Raw genomic sequence first — 19,410 nt, 5'->3', positions numbered from 1 at the left:
AATCCTTGGCATAGGCTCGTGTTTTTAGTTCAACGTGGAAAACTTTTATAGCTGTTAAAGGGCTTAGTTTTTTTTAACGCGGCAAACTTTATGTCTTAAACCCTCCTGCACGACAGTTTGGACCCATTGCAATTTGGTAATGCCGTCTCGGAGTCAGAATATCATTCAATTGACTCGTGATTTATTATATCTTCAAACACTGAAATAGTCATTTTACAGACAAGTGAATTTAAATCGTTCCCTTACAATCTCGACCTTCGCTTCATTTAACTTAAACTCGATAAAAATATCTCACCAATTTCAATCTATTTTCCAAAATGTTACCCTATTTTCCTCGCAAAATAGTCAATCCGGATTTTATCCAGTCTTCAAGGTATCAAACTTCTTCGCGCCTCATTTGTTACTGAGATTTACTGTCATAAAGCAAGACTAGCTTCTTATCCGAGAAATAAACGTTGCGTAACACTTTCGCCGATTAAAAGATTGCTACAAAATTTATCCGAGCTTCGAAATAAATAAGTTTTCCCCTTTATCAAACTCGTCGGCAGACAGAAAGACGCCTTTGCACGTCAGGCTAGAGTTTTCGACTGCACTTTCCGAGTTTTATGCAGAATTTTTCCTCGCCTTGGAAATTTATAGTCGTTCCAATATTCCTTGTACATTTTATCCTTCGTAGAAGAGCTTCTGTGCCCCTTGGAAATTGTCCTTGCTCGTTGGAAACTCTCGAGATGTGATTTCATTCTCACATTATAATTAAGCTAGTGCGGTGTATCTATAGATTGAATTAGTCAGACACGCTAAACATTTTAACGAATCGACCCTCCTATATTTGATTCAATGATTAATATTAAATATATTAAAAAATTGTTTAAAAAATGATGGGAAATGAGATATTTAACTGGTATATTGATTTAATACAATATTCTGACCAATGTTTACATTGTACATTTTATTGCAAAATTTACATTCTCTGATGCTGGTTTTTACTTTACGAGGAGATCTATTTTATTCGCAAAAGTGTACTCTACAAATACCTATCTCAATTTTCCTAAATTAACTACAGAAAACAAATTAAAAGCTAATCTTTTTTAATTAACACAACTTGGTGTAAAGGAAGACTAATTTAAATCTACGTTTACCTCTTTTTCAGACAATTGGTATGATAAATTTGGAAGGCATACTTTTACGATTAAAGTGACTGATTCGAAACCGTAAAATATAAAATGAGAATTTAGGTCATAAGACTGCATTAGATGATAATAATATACTGGTAAAATGTTTTACTTTGTGTTGCTTTTCAATTGTCCTCAAATTCTTCACAATTTAATTGTACAATGACATTAGAGAATATCGTTTTCTTGAAATTCAAAGCATGTCTGGCTAGCACAGTCTGAATCTATTCCACGAATTTCCTTTATGACCCGCGCGAGCGCGATTTCCTATTAAGATTTGATTGATCAACAAAGCTACCAATTTCTCTGTACCAATTAACTTTGCACAATACTGCAATAGTGATTTTGAGCATTGAAAAATTGTGATAGGCGCTTTAGTGGCTGGTGCACAAGTATAAATGGATGTACGTTGATTCGCAGCAATAGATCCCCTCTTCTTGCCGAGTTTTGCCATGTGTCAGAGGCCTCTAAAACATGCAGGAATGAGACATGCGAGCGAGGCAATAACAAAGCAACAGAATGGAGGCAGTGTCGAACGAGCGTGTCTGGTGTGTCAATGGCAAAGCGTTTCTCGCATCCTTGGATAATATGCGGTGCAATGCCGAATGCCACCACGTTATACCGTATTATCTCGCGAGTGCATATTCCAATGTGCATCCAAATGTGTTGGAGCCCTTGGCGCATGCCCACCACCCTCGCACTCCCTATCTCCTTTCCCTCCTATTGTTTACCTGTGTTCATATTACAATCACGTTATACTCATACGACACCACGTTACTGTACTGATCAATCCCAATAGTTAATCAACCTTAATTATCCATTTAAAACAATTAATACCAATTTCCCGATGAAATGTCGTAATTAAAGGGAACGCGAACACGGTATATGCATATGCATTTGGTATATGCCTTTGATAATGTGGAAGCTTTCAATTGCAACTAGGGGTAATGTCAATAGGCAGTGTGCATGTGGCTGGTTGAATCGACACACCGCAGATGGCTGCTATAAGCTGGATAGAGTTGAAAGCGAATGACTGCTGCCACCACGCTGTTACGAAATGCTTAGTCAGCTTCTTGAGGAAGCGCCTGCACGTAATGTCCGACTGACGGCGTCCTACAAGCAGGTGCACTTGGCTCCGAGCTGGCTGACTCTTCTCTCTTCCATCTTATCTCTTCCTTCTCTCTTATTTTCTCCAAAAATTCCGAATATACTCCATTTCACGGACCAACCTCTTCCCTCTGCGCGACTCCTCTTTTTTTTTTCTCCGAGTCAATCCGTACGAGCCTCTAGCAAAAAATTTACCTCCAGTTATGCTTCGTCAATATTAAAAGTCACTTATCCATTAAAATATCCAACGCTTATTAGTCAAGCTATATTCAACCTTTCCAAATTATTCAGATGCTAAATTTATTATCACTAAATTATGCAAAATTTCAATATAATATTTCATCACCCGTTTTCAGGTTTGTTTTTTTTTCTCGATATGACATTGAATATTATACATAATATTTAAATAAATATTTAGAGTTTTGATTTTTACATTTTGCCAATATTTTGCATGCTTATTTCATTAAAGTTTTGCAAGCTTGGGAGATATACGCAGGTCGTTGTATTTTTGACAGCGCTACGTTAATTTCCTTCGAGACTGTTTAAAGAAGCTGAATATGAGATAAAAAAGTGGGTTACGAATTTCCTAAGAAGAATTTCTCATCACTTTTTGAAAGCGTTACTTCATTTTTTCTCTAAAATTTTGTGAAATTTAATTTTTTTCATCACACACGTACAATGACTTTGCACACACCGCTGGTCGGGCTGGAGGAAGACATTGCACAAAGACTGCAGCACGGTTGTAGCAAACGCGTCTACTTTCACCGCTGCTTGAGGAAGTCACGTGACGTTATGTGTACCTGCACGTTCCAGTACTTGAAATTAGGTTCGAGGAAGTCATGCATCTCTTTCTTACGTAAATGTTCTTTATATTTTATTCTAATCCCAGTACAGCTTTTATAACGAGTTGTTAACTTTCTTACGGTTGTCAAATGGCGAAGGTCTCGCGCGAGTATAGTGATTTATTCTTTTTCATAGCCATAGCCCCCTCTCCCACCTCTTTCTTCCTGTCCTTAATATTGAAATCACGTATCGAACCACGAAAAGGACTCGCTTTTAGTTTTTCCTGGAATACGCAGACATAAAATTGTGTTCTCTCATTCGTGCTTGTATTTCGAAGAATCACGTTCGATATTGTACAGTTTTGCAACGTAAGTGTGAGCGCCTTAGTCATGCAAACACAATGAGGACAAATAGCAATTTATCAATATTCGAGGAATCCACGAGGAGGAGACCTAACGTGAGGGATATTTACTGATTTAAGATTTCGTAAAATGGCTCTGTCGTTGTGCCTGATCCTCGAGAATATTTTGCATTTTCCGCTGCACAGCTATTTCTTTAAGAATACCTACTAAAGATTGTTATAGTAGAGAAAATTTTCCTGGAATTACCGGGGATTTGAGGTAGCGACCGTACAAGAGACGTCTATACCAAAAGATAATAGAGTTAGATACATCTTATCGCGCGCTGGGTTATGAATTTCTCTGTGTATAAGACAATGAGAGTTAGTAAGGTAGGCAGGAACTCGAGTAGTTTTCCACGTAGCGGTCGAGCCTCGCGATGAATATAAAAGGAGGAATTAAAATATATGGTCGGTATTATGATTATTTTAAAATTCACGCGCCACGCTCAAAGGGTTTTTTCGTCCTTCGTGGGATATTGTCTGTGAACGAGGGAGCGGACGTAGCTTAAAACATCAGGCGTCCCGAAGCGCCGAGTGTTTTTCATGGCGCTTCCCACGCTATAACAATGCACGTATAAAATGTGCACGCGTGCTGCATGCTTGCTGAACTTTTCATACGTTTCTTCTTATGAAAAACTACAAGAAGCTGGCTTTTCTTTCGGCTGCGACACACTCGGAAAGGCCAAGACACTGGGGATATAAAGTTTGTCCAGCTCGGCTCTGCCTCTCATATAACCCTCCTGCCAAAACTTAATCCCACTTTCTTCAAAGAAACTTGTATTCTTTTACCACATCTGCTCGCGCTCTCAATATGCTTCGCGTATATAAATCCGATAAATAAACGTGCGCGTTAAATTACGCTTTATATATATATATATGTTTGTATATAGGGAGACTCTCAAGAGTGTCCAAGCGAGCATATGCTTCAAACTCGTATATGTACAGTACATGTATGTATATAATACGTGGGATAAATGTATCGATCGGTCGAAGGATGAGAGAGTCGATGCGGTGAATGATGCAAAAGGAAATGTTGCGAATATATGGTTGGTCGTCCTCGGATGAAGAAGAAAACAGCTGGCTTCTTTTTCGCGATAAGTTTGTTTGCCATTGTCAAGGTTACGGGACAAGACAACAACGGACGATTACCAATCGAAGAAGCTAGGCACGTACGCACGGTTCTTGTTTGCGTATGCACGAGCCTCTTCAACCCTACGTTAGAGTTGCAATTGGCTCTTCGCATATGTGTACCTTCCTCCTCCTCTCTTACACGAGGAGAAGAGCAGGTGTGTGCGTGCAAGAGTGTGTTTGTTTGGGAAACCGACGAGGGATCGTTTTGCTTTGCCAAGGAGCGCACGATTCGTCGAGCTCTGACAACTCCTTTTGCGATGACCTTTCGTTTTGGGAAAGGACAAAGGACGATTGCTTCCACAGCTCCGTCTCTTGCGAGATACGTGAATGGATTATGTATACATGCGACGCTTCGTTCTCTATATATATATACATATATATATATATATACATCCGGGAGTGTGCAACGCACATAAGTTGCCAGAGTGCAGTGCTTGTAAATGAATTTGCTGTTTAGAAATTTGTGGAAGAGGCTGAAAGGGATTCCTAGCAACGCTTTTGCTACTCGATACCAAGGGAGTCGTTCTGTGAGCTATGCCCTCGGTCCAACCACCAATCCATCCCGATAGAATAGGATACCGAGACTTTACTCCTCCTCCCCCCCCCCCCTCCTTCCCTCCACCTTCTCCACCTCCTCCTCTTCCTACTGCTGCAACCTCTTACCAAAATTCGCTCTCTCGTATATTCCCTTCTCTACGTACCAGTCGACTATTTATCTGCCCATTTCTATTTCCTTGCCTACTCGTTTCATTGTGAATTGATCGATTAGCACTTTGCTAAGTACGAGGAGCCTTTCAGTCCAATGTGGATGCACTTAATGGAAGTAAATCTCCAATACGAGATTCCTAGTTAAATTTAAATTAATCCAAGTAGCTTTTATTCGCCGTTAATCGTTTAATGACGTTAACGCTTTATTCGTTCCTTGTAATTTCTTTTTGAAATACAATTGATTAACTTTAGGTATCCAGAGCAGCTGATTCTATTCAATTAGCTTGCTTTATCAGAATTTCAAACTTTGGGAAAAGGGCAATTTGATTTTATCGAGGCTACGGGATTGGCCTAAGATTTTGTTGGTCAGCTGGATGGAATTACGCACGTAAGAGGGCGAAGGTCGAGCAAATAAGAGGAAAATGGTTGAGCCAAGGGAGGTTAGAGACCCTAAGGAACGTTGGGACGTAGAATAAAGAACGTAAAAGGAGGGAGGAGGGAAAAATAAGGCCATAATTTGTTTCTAAAATTAACAATGTATTAGTCGCAAAAACGCTGCATTTGACAATATTTTATTATTTAACCAGTTCCTCTATATCGGTGCAATGAATAATATAAAAGAGAGTTATAGAGAGCTTCTCGTAGGGAGCATACTCGTACACGTGTAAAACGAGAATAGCAGTGAGAAGAAGAAGAAGAAGAAGAAGAAGAAAAAAGGAGAAAGCGCGAGATCTCATTTAAGTCCATAAAATATAAACCCGATACGGAAGGACTGCGCAGAGCGTTAAACTGTCTACGAGTTTTGGATTTAGAGTGTGGCAGAATCGAAGTTTATACAAGTACCAACTTTTTCGTGGTTTGGTCTTTTTACGCGGTTCTGTATATGTGTATATATATATGTATGTTAGCTCTTATTTGCATAAGTGGCTAGAATAAAGTTGCTAATGATTAACGCGCTTTTACACTTTGCAATTTATACTGATACGCTGGTTGGGAGCCAACAACGCTCACCAACTACGAATTCTTTAAACAGGGTTGTGCGAACGCCTTACTTTCGGTAAAAAGTGGCTGACAGAAAGGGTGAATGAAAAACTCGCGTGTTTCTCTATAGAAAAGAAAGTGTAGCTGCCTCCGCTGTTGGCTCTGTATCAAGCTTAATTATTTCGACGTATAGTACCATCCCTTCTTCCAACTTAATCCCTCTTACAAGAAAACCTACAAAATCTCATTTATTTCAGTTAAAAGACTATATTTTCTCTTCCAAAGCAGCTACTTCTTTCGGCACGTAGCCTTCGAAAGATTTTATTGAGTTGCTAGGTATGGATAATTGGTTTGATCTTAATTAAAACTAGATTAAGTCTGTGCTTGATTTCATTTGGTTGAAAAACTTGGGAATTCCAATGAGAGAGTTGGTAGTCTCTCTCTCAAGCATTTTGATACAGTGTAAAATTTTACGAAGCCGTGGAGAACGTTTATACAGTTTTCTCATCCTCATTAGACATTCCGTTGCCAGCCGTTCAAGCCCCACATTTCATTCCGAAGGGTGCAAAACCTTGTACGGCGCACCGCGCGCCGCGACGGAAAGTTCAATGAAATTAACTCTGTTTTGCATACGTTTAATAGCCCGTATCGCGCGAGTGCGATCTGAGAACGAGCCCTGCGGTCTCGCGAAGATTCGCGATTTTCCGTGCGAGCAACTTTTATACAGAAGCTGATATTTCCTTCCTGCCTCGTCTGCCGCACGTTGCATTACCTTCACGCGCTTTGCTATTGTCCTATCTTTACTTGCGTCAGGGCTAATCAGAAAGCACTGCTTCATACCTACTATCTTCGGCCAGACCGGATATTTTCCCTTGTTATTCCAAACCACCACGCATTGTCGTCGAGCACCTCTAACGAGTCATTATCGCATAACTTATTTGTCTGCTCACTTCTCCCTCTCGTATTCCCTTCTTCCTATCCATTTTTATCTTTTCTCTCCCACTTCAATATTTTCATAACTGATCCCTCATTTAGGGATATTTCTATTCTTTAAATCAACAACTAATATTTATCCCATTTAATTGGACTGTTTCTTTTTGTGTTTCAGGTAAGTTAAGGAAAAATTCTAGTTTCCTGCTGGAATTAATTTTAAAGCCAATCGAATCAGGTTTTACAATAGACAAGGTAAGTTTGCAATTAATAAGTTTACGCTCAGTTATGTGTAAATATAAATTTCTTTCGTTTAACATTTATGATTAATAAGAGACGAGTGTCCCATTTCTTTAAAAGCATTACAAAGTTAGGTTTCCAAAGGGCGGTCGCTAATTAGATAAAAAATCTTCAGATTTTAAGAATTCGGCTAGTGAAGCCTGTACAGATATTTCGCAGAGAATGCTATAATAATTATTATATTTTTCAAAGATAAATTGTTTTAAATTCGCTTGATCTTTGGGGATTTTTTTATGTCCGATAGAAACGACTATATACAGTCCGTTTCCGCTAAATTTTAAATCAAAGACTCATTATTGATAAAAATTAGTTTTTTTTTTCCTATATTAATTCATATTTTTAATCTTTTATCTCAAACGCGGTAAAGCTTCGAGTAAATTCATGCAAAAGATACATTCACCACTTTTAGAAACTCATAACTACATATCTTTATTATTTAGAAAATACATTTTAAGTTTCAAAATAAAATCATTGAAGCTTACAGTGTACGAGAATCCTTGACACTTTTGCCATTGACCGCTGTAAGCACAAAAACACAAAACGACGCAACACTCGCATTTGCCACTGTCATCATTCACTAGTATTGTGATTATTACACGAGTTTTTAAAAATTTAAACGCTTTGAACTTCACTATGCAGAGTGTACTTCAATATTATGTTAAATTTATAGAAAAATAAACGCCTTTGATGATACCGTATACACTGCAAACTTCAAAAAGGTGTCAATTTTTACAGAAAATAAACACATTTGGTATCAATACACGCGTAAATTCAATATTTTATCGTATTTTAGTAGAAGTTTTAATTAAAAACTTGCAACAACCGAAATATCGATTATAGAATAACCTTTACCAGTATCTATTTTGAAATAGTAGAAACTATCGAAAAAAGCTATAAACTACCATTTCCATAACAAATCGACGCCATATTAAGTACGCCATATTGAATTTTTCTATTTGGTCTTGTGGTCTTTAAAGTAAATATTTGTATCCCGCCCGCGCGCGCGTTTCTAAATTTCACTGCAAAGCAAACCGCATTTTCAAATTAAAATTACAGCTAAATGAAAAAAGAATCTGGAAATTTTCACGTTTTTCAAAATTTAAACGATCATATTGATAAAACATTGAAATAGATGAAGAGTAATGACAGATACAGAAAGAGGACACTTCAAAATCGTGAGAACATATGCGACAGAAAGATCTGTCTGATTTCCATCATTTCCAGTAATTAAAAAAAAATATCAAATTTGTGCCCTTCTTGTATCGAGACAAGTTAATTTAATAGTTTATTAACCTCTTAACAGTCTATGTCGCAAATAGGCGAAACGAGCAGTCGTGCTATTTTTGTGTCGTTGTGTACATACGAGATGATACAAAAAATATAATAGACTATTTCCAATTGATTTTTCTTAGATATACTTATAGGTTCTTGAGTTAGCTAAACCCAAATCTGTTGTAAGAATTGAAAAAATTCGAAATAAAATTACGCGAGGAATACTTTAATTCTAATTTAAAATGTGACAATGGACAAATTACATCAAACCTAATATGTGTTTGTATTTATCAAAAGCTAACATCCCATTTTGATTCAACGACCCCGGAAATAACAATACTGATGCGAATTAAACTATTTCTGAGAATATCTTTCTTCAAAACATTTTCAGCATGAATAGTTTATTTTCATCAGAATGTTAAAGGGTTAACGACTTAAATGTTTTGCTTAAAAGTGTGTGTGCATGCAATGCCCTCTTTCTTAGCTTTAATTATCTTTATTAAGTAATATAAATCCAGAAATATATAAATTTCATCTTTCTCCTTTAACTCTTTCAGACGGAAATTAAAATAGGGCGATGGTAAACAGTTTTTCTCGGCATTGCTATTATTTCAAATATACCAAAACTCTACTTTATTTCCTAACCTGGAACAGTTTTTACATGTTTCTATGCAACAAAAACACTTCTTAAAGTAATTTTCTTATACTTAATTTGTTTATTATTAACCTATATGTACGTCAGAACCTTACATAACGTATTAGATACATCCGATTATCGCATAATTTTATATGATTCATTAAACTTGTTGTCTACTGAGACAGACATCGATTCTGACAGGGTTAAATATCCACTTGAATCAATATATTAACCTTTACACTGTAAGACTGATCCATATTTTGACCGCACGGTGCTTTGTATAATTGACGATACAAGTATTAAGCATGTACATGAATATTGATGAAAGCAAAACTTTGCTTTCAATAAAAACTATACCGATGTGTGTGGTCTAAAGGTTAATCTTATTTTATTATTTTTTCATAAGTCATTTTTTTTTCAAATGAAATACATTACTTCGATGAATACTCAAAGAGTCATAGAGTTACTAGTTATTCGTAAAATTTAATAATAATAATACGTCACAATAGTGTGTATAGGTAACTATCACACGCGCGAAGCTCCAAATATTATGGAATTTAATCAAACATACTGGTGTGTATTACTATACAGAGTGTTGAAATGACGCGTACTCCGACAGACATCAATGATTAAATATTTTAAGCGACTATTTTGGGAACGTGGAATATTCGTACAGTCGTGATCCCCGCTTTACCTTTTACGCCCTGGTAACTCGTAAAGTTAGTTGATTAAAATTGAGAATCCGAGTTATCTTCGTCATAATTGTTTTTGCTCTGGTATTGCGTCAAGTTAAAATATCTAACTTCTCATGCTGCGCTCAAGACTTATTTGCGAAATGAAAAGTTTGACTGTTAGTATATAGCGTTGAATACTAATAAGTGATCCCCTTTGACGCTACGTCCTTCCTTTATCTGTCCATCCCGCACATGTTAATGGAAAATCGTTAGTGTGCGTTTTAATATCTGCCATAATAAAACTTAAAGGCGTATATGCACTGGCCCATATTCTCATCGACGCTAAAGTGGTCTGTAGCATCTTACGAGATGAGTTTTTTCTTCGTGTAAGCTGTGAGAAGTTTTGCCATGAAACGATATCGCTTATCGGCCAGTTTGCTCTTCTTGCATTTGCACGCATTTTTCTTTGCTTGTATTCTTACATCTGCAAATTGTTTTGCACTGTTTTTATTGATTTCCTTTACAGTGCTGATCATACTAAACTTTTTACAACATATCCTTTGTGTTACAATCTGACGTAGAACGTAATAGCTTTATTGTGAAGGAAGAATTCGTGTTTTTCCTCGCAGTATTATTTAGCTAATTTTAGATTTTCTTATCAACATTCTCGGGGAGATTTTCAGTCGCGATGACGTTAAAAGTGCAAAAAAGTAGGAGAATATTTGCACGGCATCAGAGAGCGATTATCTGTCATGAAAAGAAGCTTTTTATCGTGATTCCGAGAAACAGCGATTCGTTGCTGTGACCACAGTGCTTATCATCGACTGTAACACTTTCTCCTGGTGTATTTAAAAAATTATCACCGTATCCTTGCCAGGAATATGACTAACATTGTTAATATATATTTTTAGAAAATTATGTAATATTAATTTACTCCCTCTAATGATACAGAGGTTTCATAGTGTATCAAATAGGTAAATATAGTTGAGCTATATTTTTTTATATTCTACAGAAAACACTGTGGAAAGACCTAAGAATTAGACGGTATTTAGTTAATGTTTATTCGAGGTATTAGAGAGCGAATGTTTCAACGTTCCAAGATAATTTAATGCGATGCTGGTAAACCGTGGGATCTCAGGATTCAGTCGTTTTTCCAAACGCGACTGAGGGATTGAAGACGGTTCGATATTGATTGCTCGTCGAAGCGAGATTGGTTTTAAGTCAGCCACGCCTGAGAAACGGTCCGGAAGTGGTCAACTTGGTCGAGATATCGGTTTTCCGGATGACGTAGTCGTTCGAAACAGTCGGTAGCTTCTGCTCCATTTTGCGTCCTACTAAGAAAGTTTGGTGAGTTACGCTGGACATCCGGCCAAACCTTCTGCCATATCTCTGTGCAGTATACACGTTGAAGGTTCAGACACACATGACCTTCCCCTTTCTGTAACTTTTTCATCGGAGCGTCCATCGCCGAAATGTATGCACACACCGTTTTTCATATTCATCGATAAGAGACTGGTGTGCTGAAAAAAAAAAAGAAAAACCAATAGGAATATATATATATATATATATAGAGAGAGAGAGAGAGAGAGAGAGTGAAGGGATGGAAAGAGTGATTGGGGCTTCGGAACATCCTTATCATCTGGCGAATAGTAAATTGGATCATCCGCGATGATTGCATGGCATTGATTACTCGACATGATTGCCCTGTCCTTCAAGGGGTGGCTGTATGCGGTAGACTGTATAAGTAGCTGCACACAGGAATGTCCTCTGGTGTGGCAGGGCAACGTACCCAGTGCACCACGTTCTGCATTGCCACACAGCGTTCCACGCTACTCCCACTTGCGGCTAGCCTCTACCCAGCAGAATCTACGTCTCTCCAATATCAATTCTCTCTGGCCAATTGCTACGTCGCTATTCCATATAGTCAAACACTCTTCAGCCTTTTTATTGCTAAATTATTATTATTATTTTACACGGTTGCACGCAAGGCTTCCCCATGTGCACGAGTCCTTAAGTAGAGTTTACGTAAATACCTATATGTATAATAGTGTTGATCTGAATTAAGCAAAAGTTGGATTAACATTGGTCTTTCCCAAATAAGAGTTTTCAAAGGACTGCAGTGTATGCAGTCTGACTAGAGCAGTCGGGTCTTCCAAACTTAAAAGTAAATCGCATTACTGCACGGTAGGATGGATTAGTTTTCTCCAGAGTACCCTACCCCGTGTGCACTCAATATCGATGGAAATCAAGAGTAGTGTTTGTTGCTCGAGCAGCAGCGTAGGAAGAAAAGGGGAGGAGGGAGAAGGGGGAGAAGAGAACACGAGGCATGGCATCTCCGTTTGTACGAAATCGAAGTAAACAGGGGCCGAGTAGCCGCTAACTCGGTGGGGTTTAGGTTATTTATCCTCTGTCAAGGGTTATCCATAGCCCCATTGCGACCATGTACTCGTAGCTTGTCCATCCTGCCCGGGTTACCACCCGTTCGTTAGTGCTTGGGCGTGAACTTGGGGTCTTTGCCAATCAGTTGACTAATACCTTTGGGAAACAACATTCTCGCGCTGTTTGGCAAGTGCGCTACTACAAAATCAGTTATATAGCACACTTTCCAAGCAAAGCATCAATGCTTTGACCCACTGAAAGTGAAACATGAAACAGTTTACTACTTTTTTATCGTGGTGATTTTTTTAAAGTCTCTACCACTATGATTCTTCGTTACCCACTATTGTCTGCGCTCGAACAATACACTTTTTACGTTTTTGTGCTCTTATTTAATTTCTCATTGCTACGTGTAACTATTAAGAATTGGATTCACGAATATATATATATCTGCGATGCACGCGTATAAATGTCAGATTGTACGAGATATCCGTATATGTATAGGTATTCTTAAAATTTGAAACACGTGTAATATAGATATTTTTGATAAATACCATGTTGCGGTACGTTTAATAGGGATTTTTTGAGGTATCAGATTTTTGGAACATCTGAGCTCTAACGAACGACGCGGCGCGCGGCGGTACAGCATGTTTTGCGCTCGTATTGCTGAATGTTTCTTTGTTACGTTGAGCGTGGAACGAAAAAGAGAAGGAGAGAAGAAAAAGGAGAAAAAATAGAGCGTGCGAACTACCGGGAGCTCTTGCGAGTTTCATCTCTGGAACGAAGTTCATTTTGTCAGCGTCGCGCTGTCGTCCAGAGAACGTTTGCCGTTGCTGCTTTCACCGTAAAATCACTCGTTTAACCATACTTATCGACCGAGAAGATTTCCGTGAAAACTTCTTCCTTCTGTACTTTCACAAGACGGCTCTCTTGATTTTCACTATTTCTCTAAGATATTTCATCTTCATTTCTAGGATACGTCATACATTGCTCTTTTGAAGAAGCACACAAACCCTTTCGAGAACCTTCTGGGATAGTATCAACTTGAATATATAACTACTGTGCTTTCAACATATATACTACCTTATATGAAAAATGATCATCATATTTGATATAACAGATTTAGCGATTCTTCTCGATAAATCTGCTAGAAACTATTGCTCGCTCCATTTCTCAAACTTTTGTTTATAATACTTATATATCTAATAGTGAAGCAAGAGTTATTTCCTGCAGAGAAGAATAATCCATGTACGACCTATTTTCTTTTGTCTCTGGTATCCCTCCTAGTAGGTAAATAATCCGATATCTTCTCAAACTAGCTGCCTGAATTGTTTGACGACTGAGATATGCTTCTTTGATGTTAACCAGATGAGTTACAAATGGAATTGGGCCAAGACGTCCAAGTACGTCGTTGGGTCCAGCCTTGTACGGCGATGTTGGATCAGTGATCAGATGCGACTTCTCGCAGGATTGCTTTCCTATACATCCTGTGAACAAAGTTATGACGTCATTTGGATATTTAACTGGTTTCAATAAAAAGTGCGTCCTCTGGTTGAGCCGAACCGATTCCGAGAACAATGACAGTATTGGAATAAGAAAACCTATTTTAAATGAGAATACCCCTCTACCTTTACATATCTTTGCCATAGTCAATTCCAAATCGGTTGCATCCAGTGATAAAGAGAAATGCCGCGGTTTAGCGATGGCGTTACAGATTTAGCGGAGCCGATTGGTGACTCGTGGCCTACTTTTTACTCCGTAGGCTAGATTCGAGGATGTCATTGTTGAATCGAGATACCCTTTTTCTTAATCCCCATCATCTCTTCCCTTCTCGAACGTGACTTTCATTTTCGCTGTTCTCCGTTCATAAGCTTCACACAATTAATTATATATTATCTTTATCTTTATATTCTATTCCACCGCTATCAGGGTTTTAAAATTCTTTTAACAACTACTTTACTCTACAATTTCTTTGTTATGTTGTACATTTTTGCGGCTGTGACCAACATTCATTTTGCTCCATTATTTATCATTCTGGACAGAAACTGGAAAGTAATGAGCTTATCGCATTTAGTAATGGTTTTTATCTATATCCCTCCCTCTCTCTCTCTCTCTCTCTTTCTCTTTCTCTTTCTCTTTCTCTTTCTCTTTCTCTTGATAAAAAAATGAGAAAAGTAGATAATTTGAACGTTTGTATCGCAGTATATCAGCAGGTAATTAACATTTTGATACTTTAATAAAGAGTGACGATATTGTTTTGAAGAAAAAAAGGAGTGTTTTATGCGCAGACTTTAGAGTTCGATACAGAGGTTGAGGAGGAATGAGACACTAGGTGCGTCTAGGCTAGACGAGATTATGCTAGGTGAAGCGGGATGCGGAGATCGAAGTGAGAAGAGGAGCGAGGAGATGTATCGTGAAGGAGAAAGAGAAGGAGAAGGAGAAAGAGAGGCGGTAGGGGGTTGTGATATGGTAGGGATAGGCGTCTGGCCGACAATGCTAATGGTGGGAGAAGTCGACGTCGTAGAGAGAGAGAGAGAGAGAGAGAGAGAGAGAGAGAGGAGGGTCTGAAAAGGGGGGAGAGACCAAGAGACGGTGTAGGCACGCGCGGCTTTGCCAAACCGCTCAACAGTCCAGTGTCGTTCCGGCCGCGGCTCCGTATGGTCCGTCGGACGAACCCTGTCTTACTTATACCATTGTATCTACTATTCTGGATACACAGTGAAAACCTTGCGTCCCTGTCTATCCGTCAACTTGTACAAGCTAATCAGTGCTTCGCTCTTCTCTCGAATTATAATTTTCTACTGTACGCAAGAAACGCTTTACGAAACTTATATTGCTACTAATTTCAGTTTAACGATATTACCGGTGATCATGTGCTAAGTTGAAATCAATCAAGAGTCTTCTGTGTTTGAAAAATTGTAACTAATGGATTAGTGTGGTGCGATTAGTGGCGGCAAAGTATAGTTGGAAAATCGGTGAAGTGATCGTAATCAAGATTTGAAGATTGTGTGGATAGATCGTTATTGTTGTTGCTGTTGATAGTGAGTTGTAGGAGTTTACTGTAAGATGAGCCCGGCCTCCCAGGGTACCCTGGAGGTGGAGCGTTATATCGGCAATTGTTTGATATCTTCAAACGTTAGACCCGGAGCGGTCAAGACAGTTAGTTGCAAAAAAGGACAGGAGGTGGTGGTTCGTGGGAAATCGCGAGGTTGCTATACAGGGCAAAATTACGGTATTGGGAACGAGGGATGTCAGGTGCAATACGGTTCTACCAGCTGGGCAGGAACTCCTTTGATATCCATGACGTCCAGTCCACGAAGGTGTAATCAACGATCGTCGCCAACGCTTCCTCAGCAGCAGCAAGTCTGCGAACAACAAGTGCAAAAGTCCACTAGTCCCCTTTCAAGACTGGCTATTCACACGCAAGGAGCACCGCTCATTTTGACCGGCCGATTTCACAACCGTACCAATAAGGTTCACAATGGCAATGCAAACTTAGTTACCACCAGTAATCAGCCCTCGAGTGCATCGAGCAATTATACGAATAACAAAAGCGTCGTCGCTGTACCGAGCACAACGCAGTGTCTCCCTACGAGACCCCAAAGGCCAGTCGATGCTTCGAAAAAACCAATGAACAATACGAAGAACGAAGGCGCGCCAGGGAAAGATGCAACGGGGACGAACATCTCTAATATCGACTCGTTGAGCATCGCTAGCGACGAGAGTTCCGGATCGAATAATTCCGAAAACAGTTTGCCTCGTATCATAAAGCCTCGTAAGCGTAGAAAGAAAGACAGGAAGCCGACTAACAATGTTGCCGCGGTGGAACTTGGCAAGCCGGAAGAGTACCAACAACAGCAGCAACCGAATCATCATCATCAACAACAGCAGCAGCAGCACCACCACCACCAGCAGCAGCAGCAGCACCAGCAGCATCAGCATCATCATCATTACCATCATCATCTTCATCACCAGCAACAGCTGCAGCAATCGATTCCTGGTAACACTTCCGATCAGCCGAGCATAGCTGTTATGAAAGCCAGCGTCTCGAATTGTTACGAGCCAAGATACGATTCAGCGCCTCCGCTTAGGAACCACAGAAGACCGCCCATTGGTAGGGAAAGTATTTATGGTTGCAGAGCGCAAAACTCGCAGGCACCGTCGATGCAGGAAATAGCGGATGTTCGGCAGAGATACCGACACTCGCAGGTGAAAGTTCTGGACGACAATAGGAACATCGTCCCGGCTCCGCTGAAGACGTTCGGCCAACCGAAAGGATATCGCCTCGGGAACCATCACCATCACTATCATCACGCTCACCACCATCATCGCATGAACAGCAGTAGTAATAACAATAACAACAACAACAACCACAACCATGCTGGCATGTGTTACCTGCAAGAGTACGGCGGGGACGCAGTGTCGGGTTGCGACGAGAGTTTCGCGGAGGGTCTGGGCCTGTGTCAGTGTCGCTATTGCGATCCATCCGCATTGATATGGGACTTGGACCGCAATGGCTATTCGGCGTTTTTGGCCAGCGACTATTGCGGCTCGAGGTACTCGCAGGCGCCGCTGTTCCTCGGCCGGCCAACCGCAGCCATGTCCTGTCACGATCAGACGATCGAGAGGTTGTTCGATCGCACGGACGACCAGAGGCTCTTCTGCGACAGGGACAACGCGTCCGGCTGCGGTACCATCCTGCGAAGAAGCTGGAGCGACCCGACGAGTTACTTCAGCGAGGAGATTAGCACTCCGATGAAGGACGTCGGAGTGATCGGCGATCGGGGACAGACGGAGAGCGGGAAACGCCGGACGCTCTGGCGCGGCGACAGCCTCGGCGGAAGTTGCACCGTTCCCTCCGATGCTGCTTCCGATACCACCGGCGGCACGCCGCTCCCGCCTCAAGGCCTCGAAGTCTCCACGGAGATCGTAACCTCGCCGAACGGTCACAGGGACCTCGAGATCAAGTTCTATTCTTCCCCGTTGAGCGCGGCGCCACTGCTGCTGGAGGAGGACAAATCTCTGTTCGCGGAGGAGCTCGACGAGGAGGTGGAGGAGGAGGAGGATCTCAGTGACATATGGAGTTACCACGAGTCTAAGCTGCAGCAAGATTTCCGCACGCTATTGCAAGCCGAAGAATGAACGCGCGCGAAAAGGCAAACGCGGAGTGAGAGGCTCTCCGAGAGTGGTCTCGAGTGTCTACGTGATTTTGCTGCTTGCGTGTGCGCGTGTATGAGTTGCGTCTGTATGCGAGTCGCGCGGATGGAGAAAATGAAAGGTAGGGTGGTGGGCGGGAGAGGGAGAGGCTGTGGGGGGTTGAGCATAGAGAAGGAGATATAAAATGGATAGTAAGCGCTTGAATGAGCGAGAAGCAAAATAAAGAAGTGTAGCTAGACGAGCGTACCACCGAGAATGGTCCTGCGAACCGTACCGCGTTTGGCTTGTTGAATTCGAAAGGGAGAGCAGCGAGCGCGTTCCACGTCGACGTACTCGACTGTGAGAACGCGCGGTCTCTGTGCGTGTGCGAAAAGGTGTGGCGAATAAGTATATGTATATATTTAAATCGCGCGAATGTTTTTTCGCGCATTTATGCGTATTGGTCCGTCAAGAATAGTCGTGTGTTTTATAGAGATAGGGATGAAGAGAAAGAGGGGGGGGGGGGGGAAGGGAGAGGGATAAATAAAGGGAAATAAAAGAAGCTGAAGAGAGGTAGCATGAGAAAGAGCAAAAAGCGGATCTTCAATAACAGAATTTAAATGGTAAAATTGTTTAAAATTACTGGTCGATGCACGTGCACGCTCGAGTCAAGTCCTGTCATTAACCAACATTACTATGTGCGTGTGCAATAGTCCACTATCGAATTTAATGATGAATCTGTTTTTGTGGAAGCTTTAACGATTTAACGTTTGGGCGGAATACTAATTGCGTACGTGAGGGTAGTCGCGTTCAATGGTGTTAACAGGATCGATGTGTCACGGACGGTGGCAACATGGGAAGTGCATCTACTTGTTCAAACGCGGTGATGTCTATACACACACACACACACACACACACCTACATATAGCATACGCGTACCGCGTGTTAAAAATTTCGGGGGAGCCAACGCGCATGAAATTAGCAATTAGCAGGAAAAATGTTACCCTAAAATCTGCACTTTTCATTGGAAACCGAGGAAATTACAGTTTACCCGACTGATTATCATTAGAGAACTTTCTCTTCCTCTCTACCTCTCTCTTTCTCTCTCCGTTTATGTTGCATCGTTGCGTCTTTCAGCGCATTTCACTCGACAGCATTTCTACGTCGTACCTCGTTCTGATCGAAGGTAGAGGGAAAGCCCAATGTGCTATTTGTTTTTTTTTTATTCAGCACTGATGACCGTACGCGTACGACGATGAATTGCGATCTCTCTCCCCCGTACACTTATTAATGTAAAACCGTTGGGCGATGTTGGGGTAAACGGTCCCTGGCAGTCGTTCCGAAGAAGCGATTAAAGTACGCTTTTGGCGCCCATTCTTCCAACAGCCGTTATGTACCAGGCGACGTACCTTTTCTCCTCTTCGTTTATTTAAAGTCTCCCGGAGGAAGCGCGAAATTCATGGCAAGAGCTATATCGCTGGATCAACAGTGTCAAGGGGTGGCTTGACACAATCTCCGTTTAGTTGAATGTGGGGTAGATGGAATGAAATCGAGTCGAATCGAATCGAATCGAAATGTTGAAGAGAAGAAGAAGCGATGCTGATTGGAAGACTGGGCAGAGAACGGCGTGTACATAAGTTGTTGGATTGCGGTTTGTTCAAACGTTTATTGTAAAAGGAATACCCGGTACGTTTAGCTAAAGGCCACCGCGTGGATTTACATGAAATGAAGCGTACGACGGCGTAATTTAAGAACGAGTCGGCCTGTCGCATCCGCCGAACGCCGGTTTCGGTCGACTGGTTC

General features: G+C 40.7%; 2 protein-coding genes across 3 annotated transcripts in view; both read left to right on the top strand.

Moving 5' to 3' along the window:
• twin (CCR4-NOT transcription complex subunit 6-like twin) overlaps positions 1-19,410 on the top strand; it is a 340,886-nt gene that overhangs the window by 15,424 nt on the left and 306,052 nt on the right. The window lies entirely within an intron of this gene.
• On the top strand, positions 15,076-18,101 carry LOC136785678 (uncharacterized). Its single transcript, XM_066746870.1, has one exon. It carries the CDS (start codon positions 15,538-15,540, stop codon positions 17,611-17,613), a length of 2,076 nt encoding a protein of 691 aa, XP_066602967.1. The 5' UTR covers positions 15,076-15,537; the 3' UTR covers positions 17,614-18,101.

Source organism: Prorops nasuta, unplaced genomic scaffold (genome assembly GCF_024137725.1).
Source record: "Prorops nasuta isolate Cenicafe-Biocafe unplaced genomic scaffold, Cenicafe_Pnas_1.2 PNAS00003, whole genome shotgun sequence".
NCBI lineage: Eukaryota > Metazoa > Arthropoda > Insecta > Hymenoptera > Bethylidae > Prorops > Prorops nasuta.
This window is presented reverse-complemented; position numbering and strand designations above follow the sequence as displayed.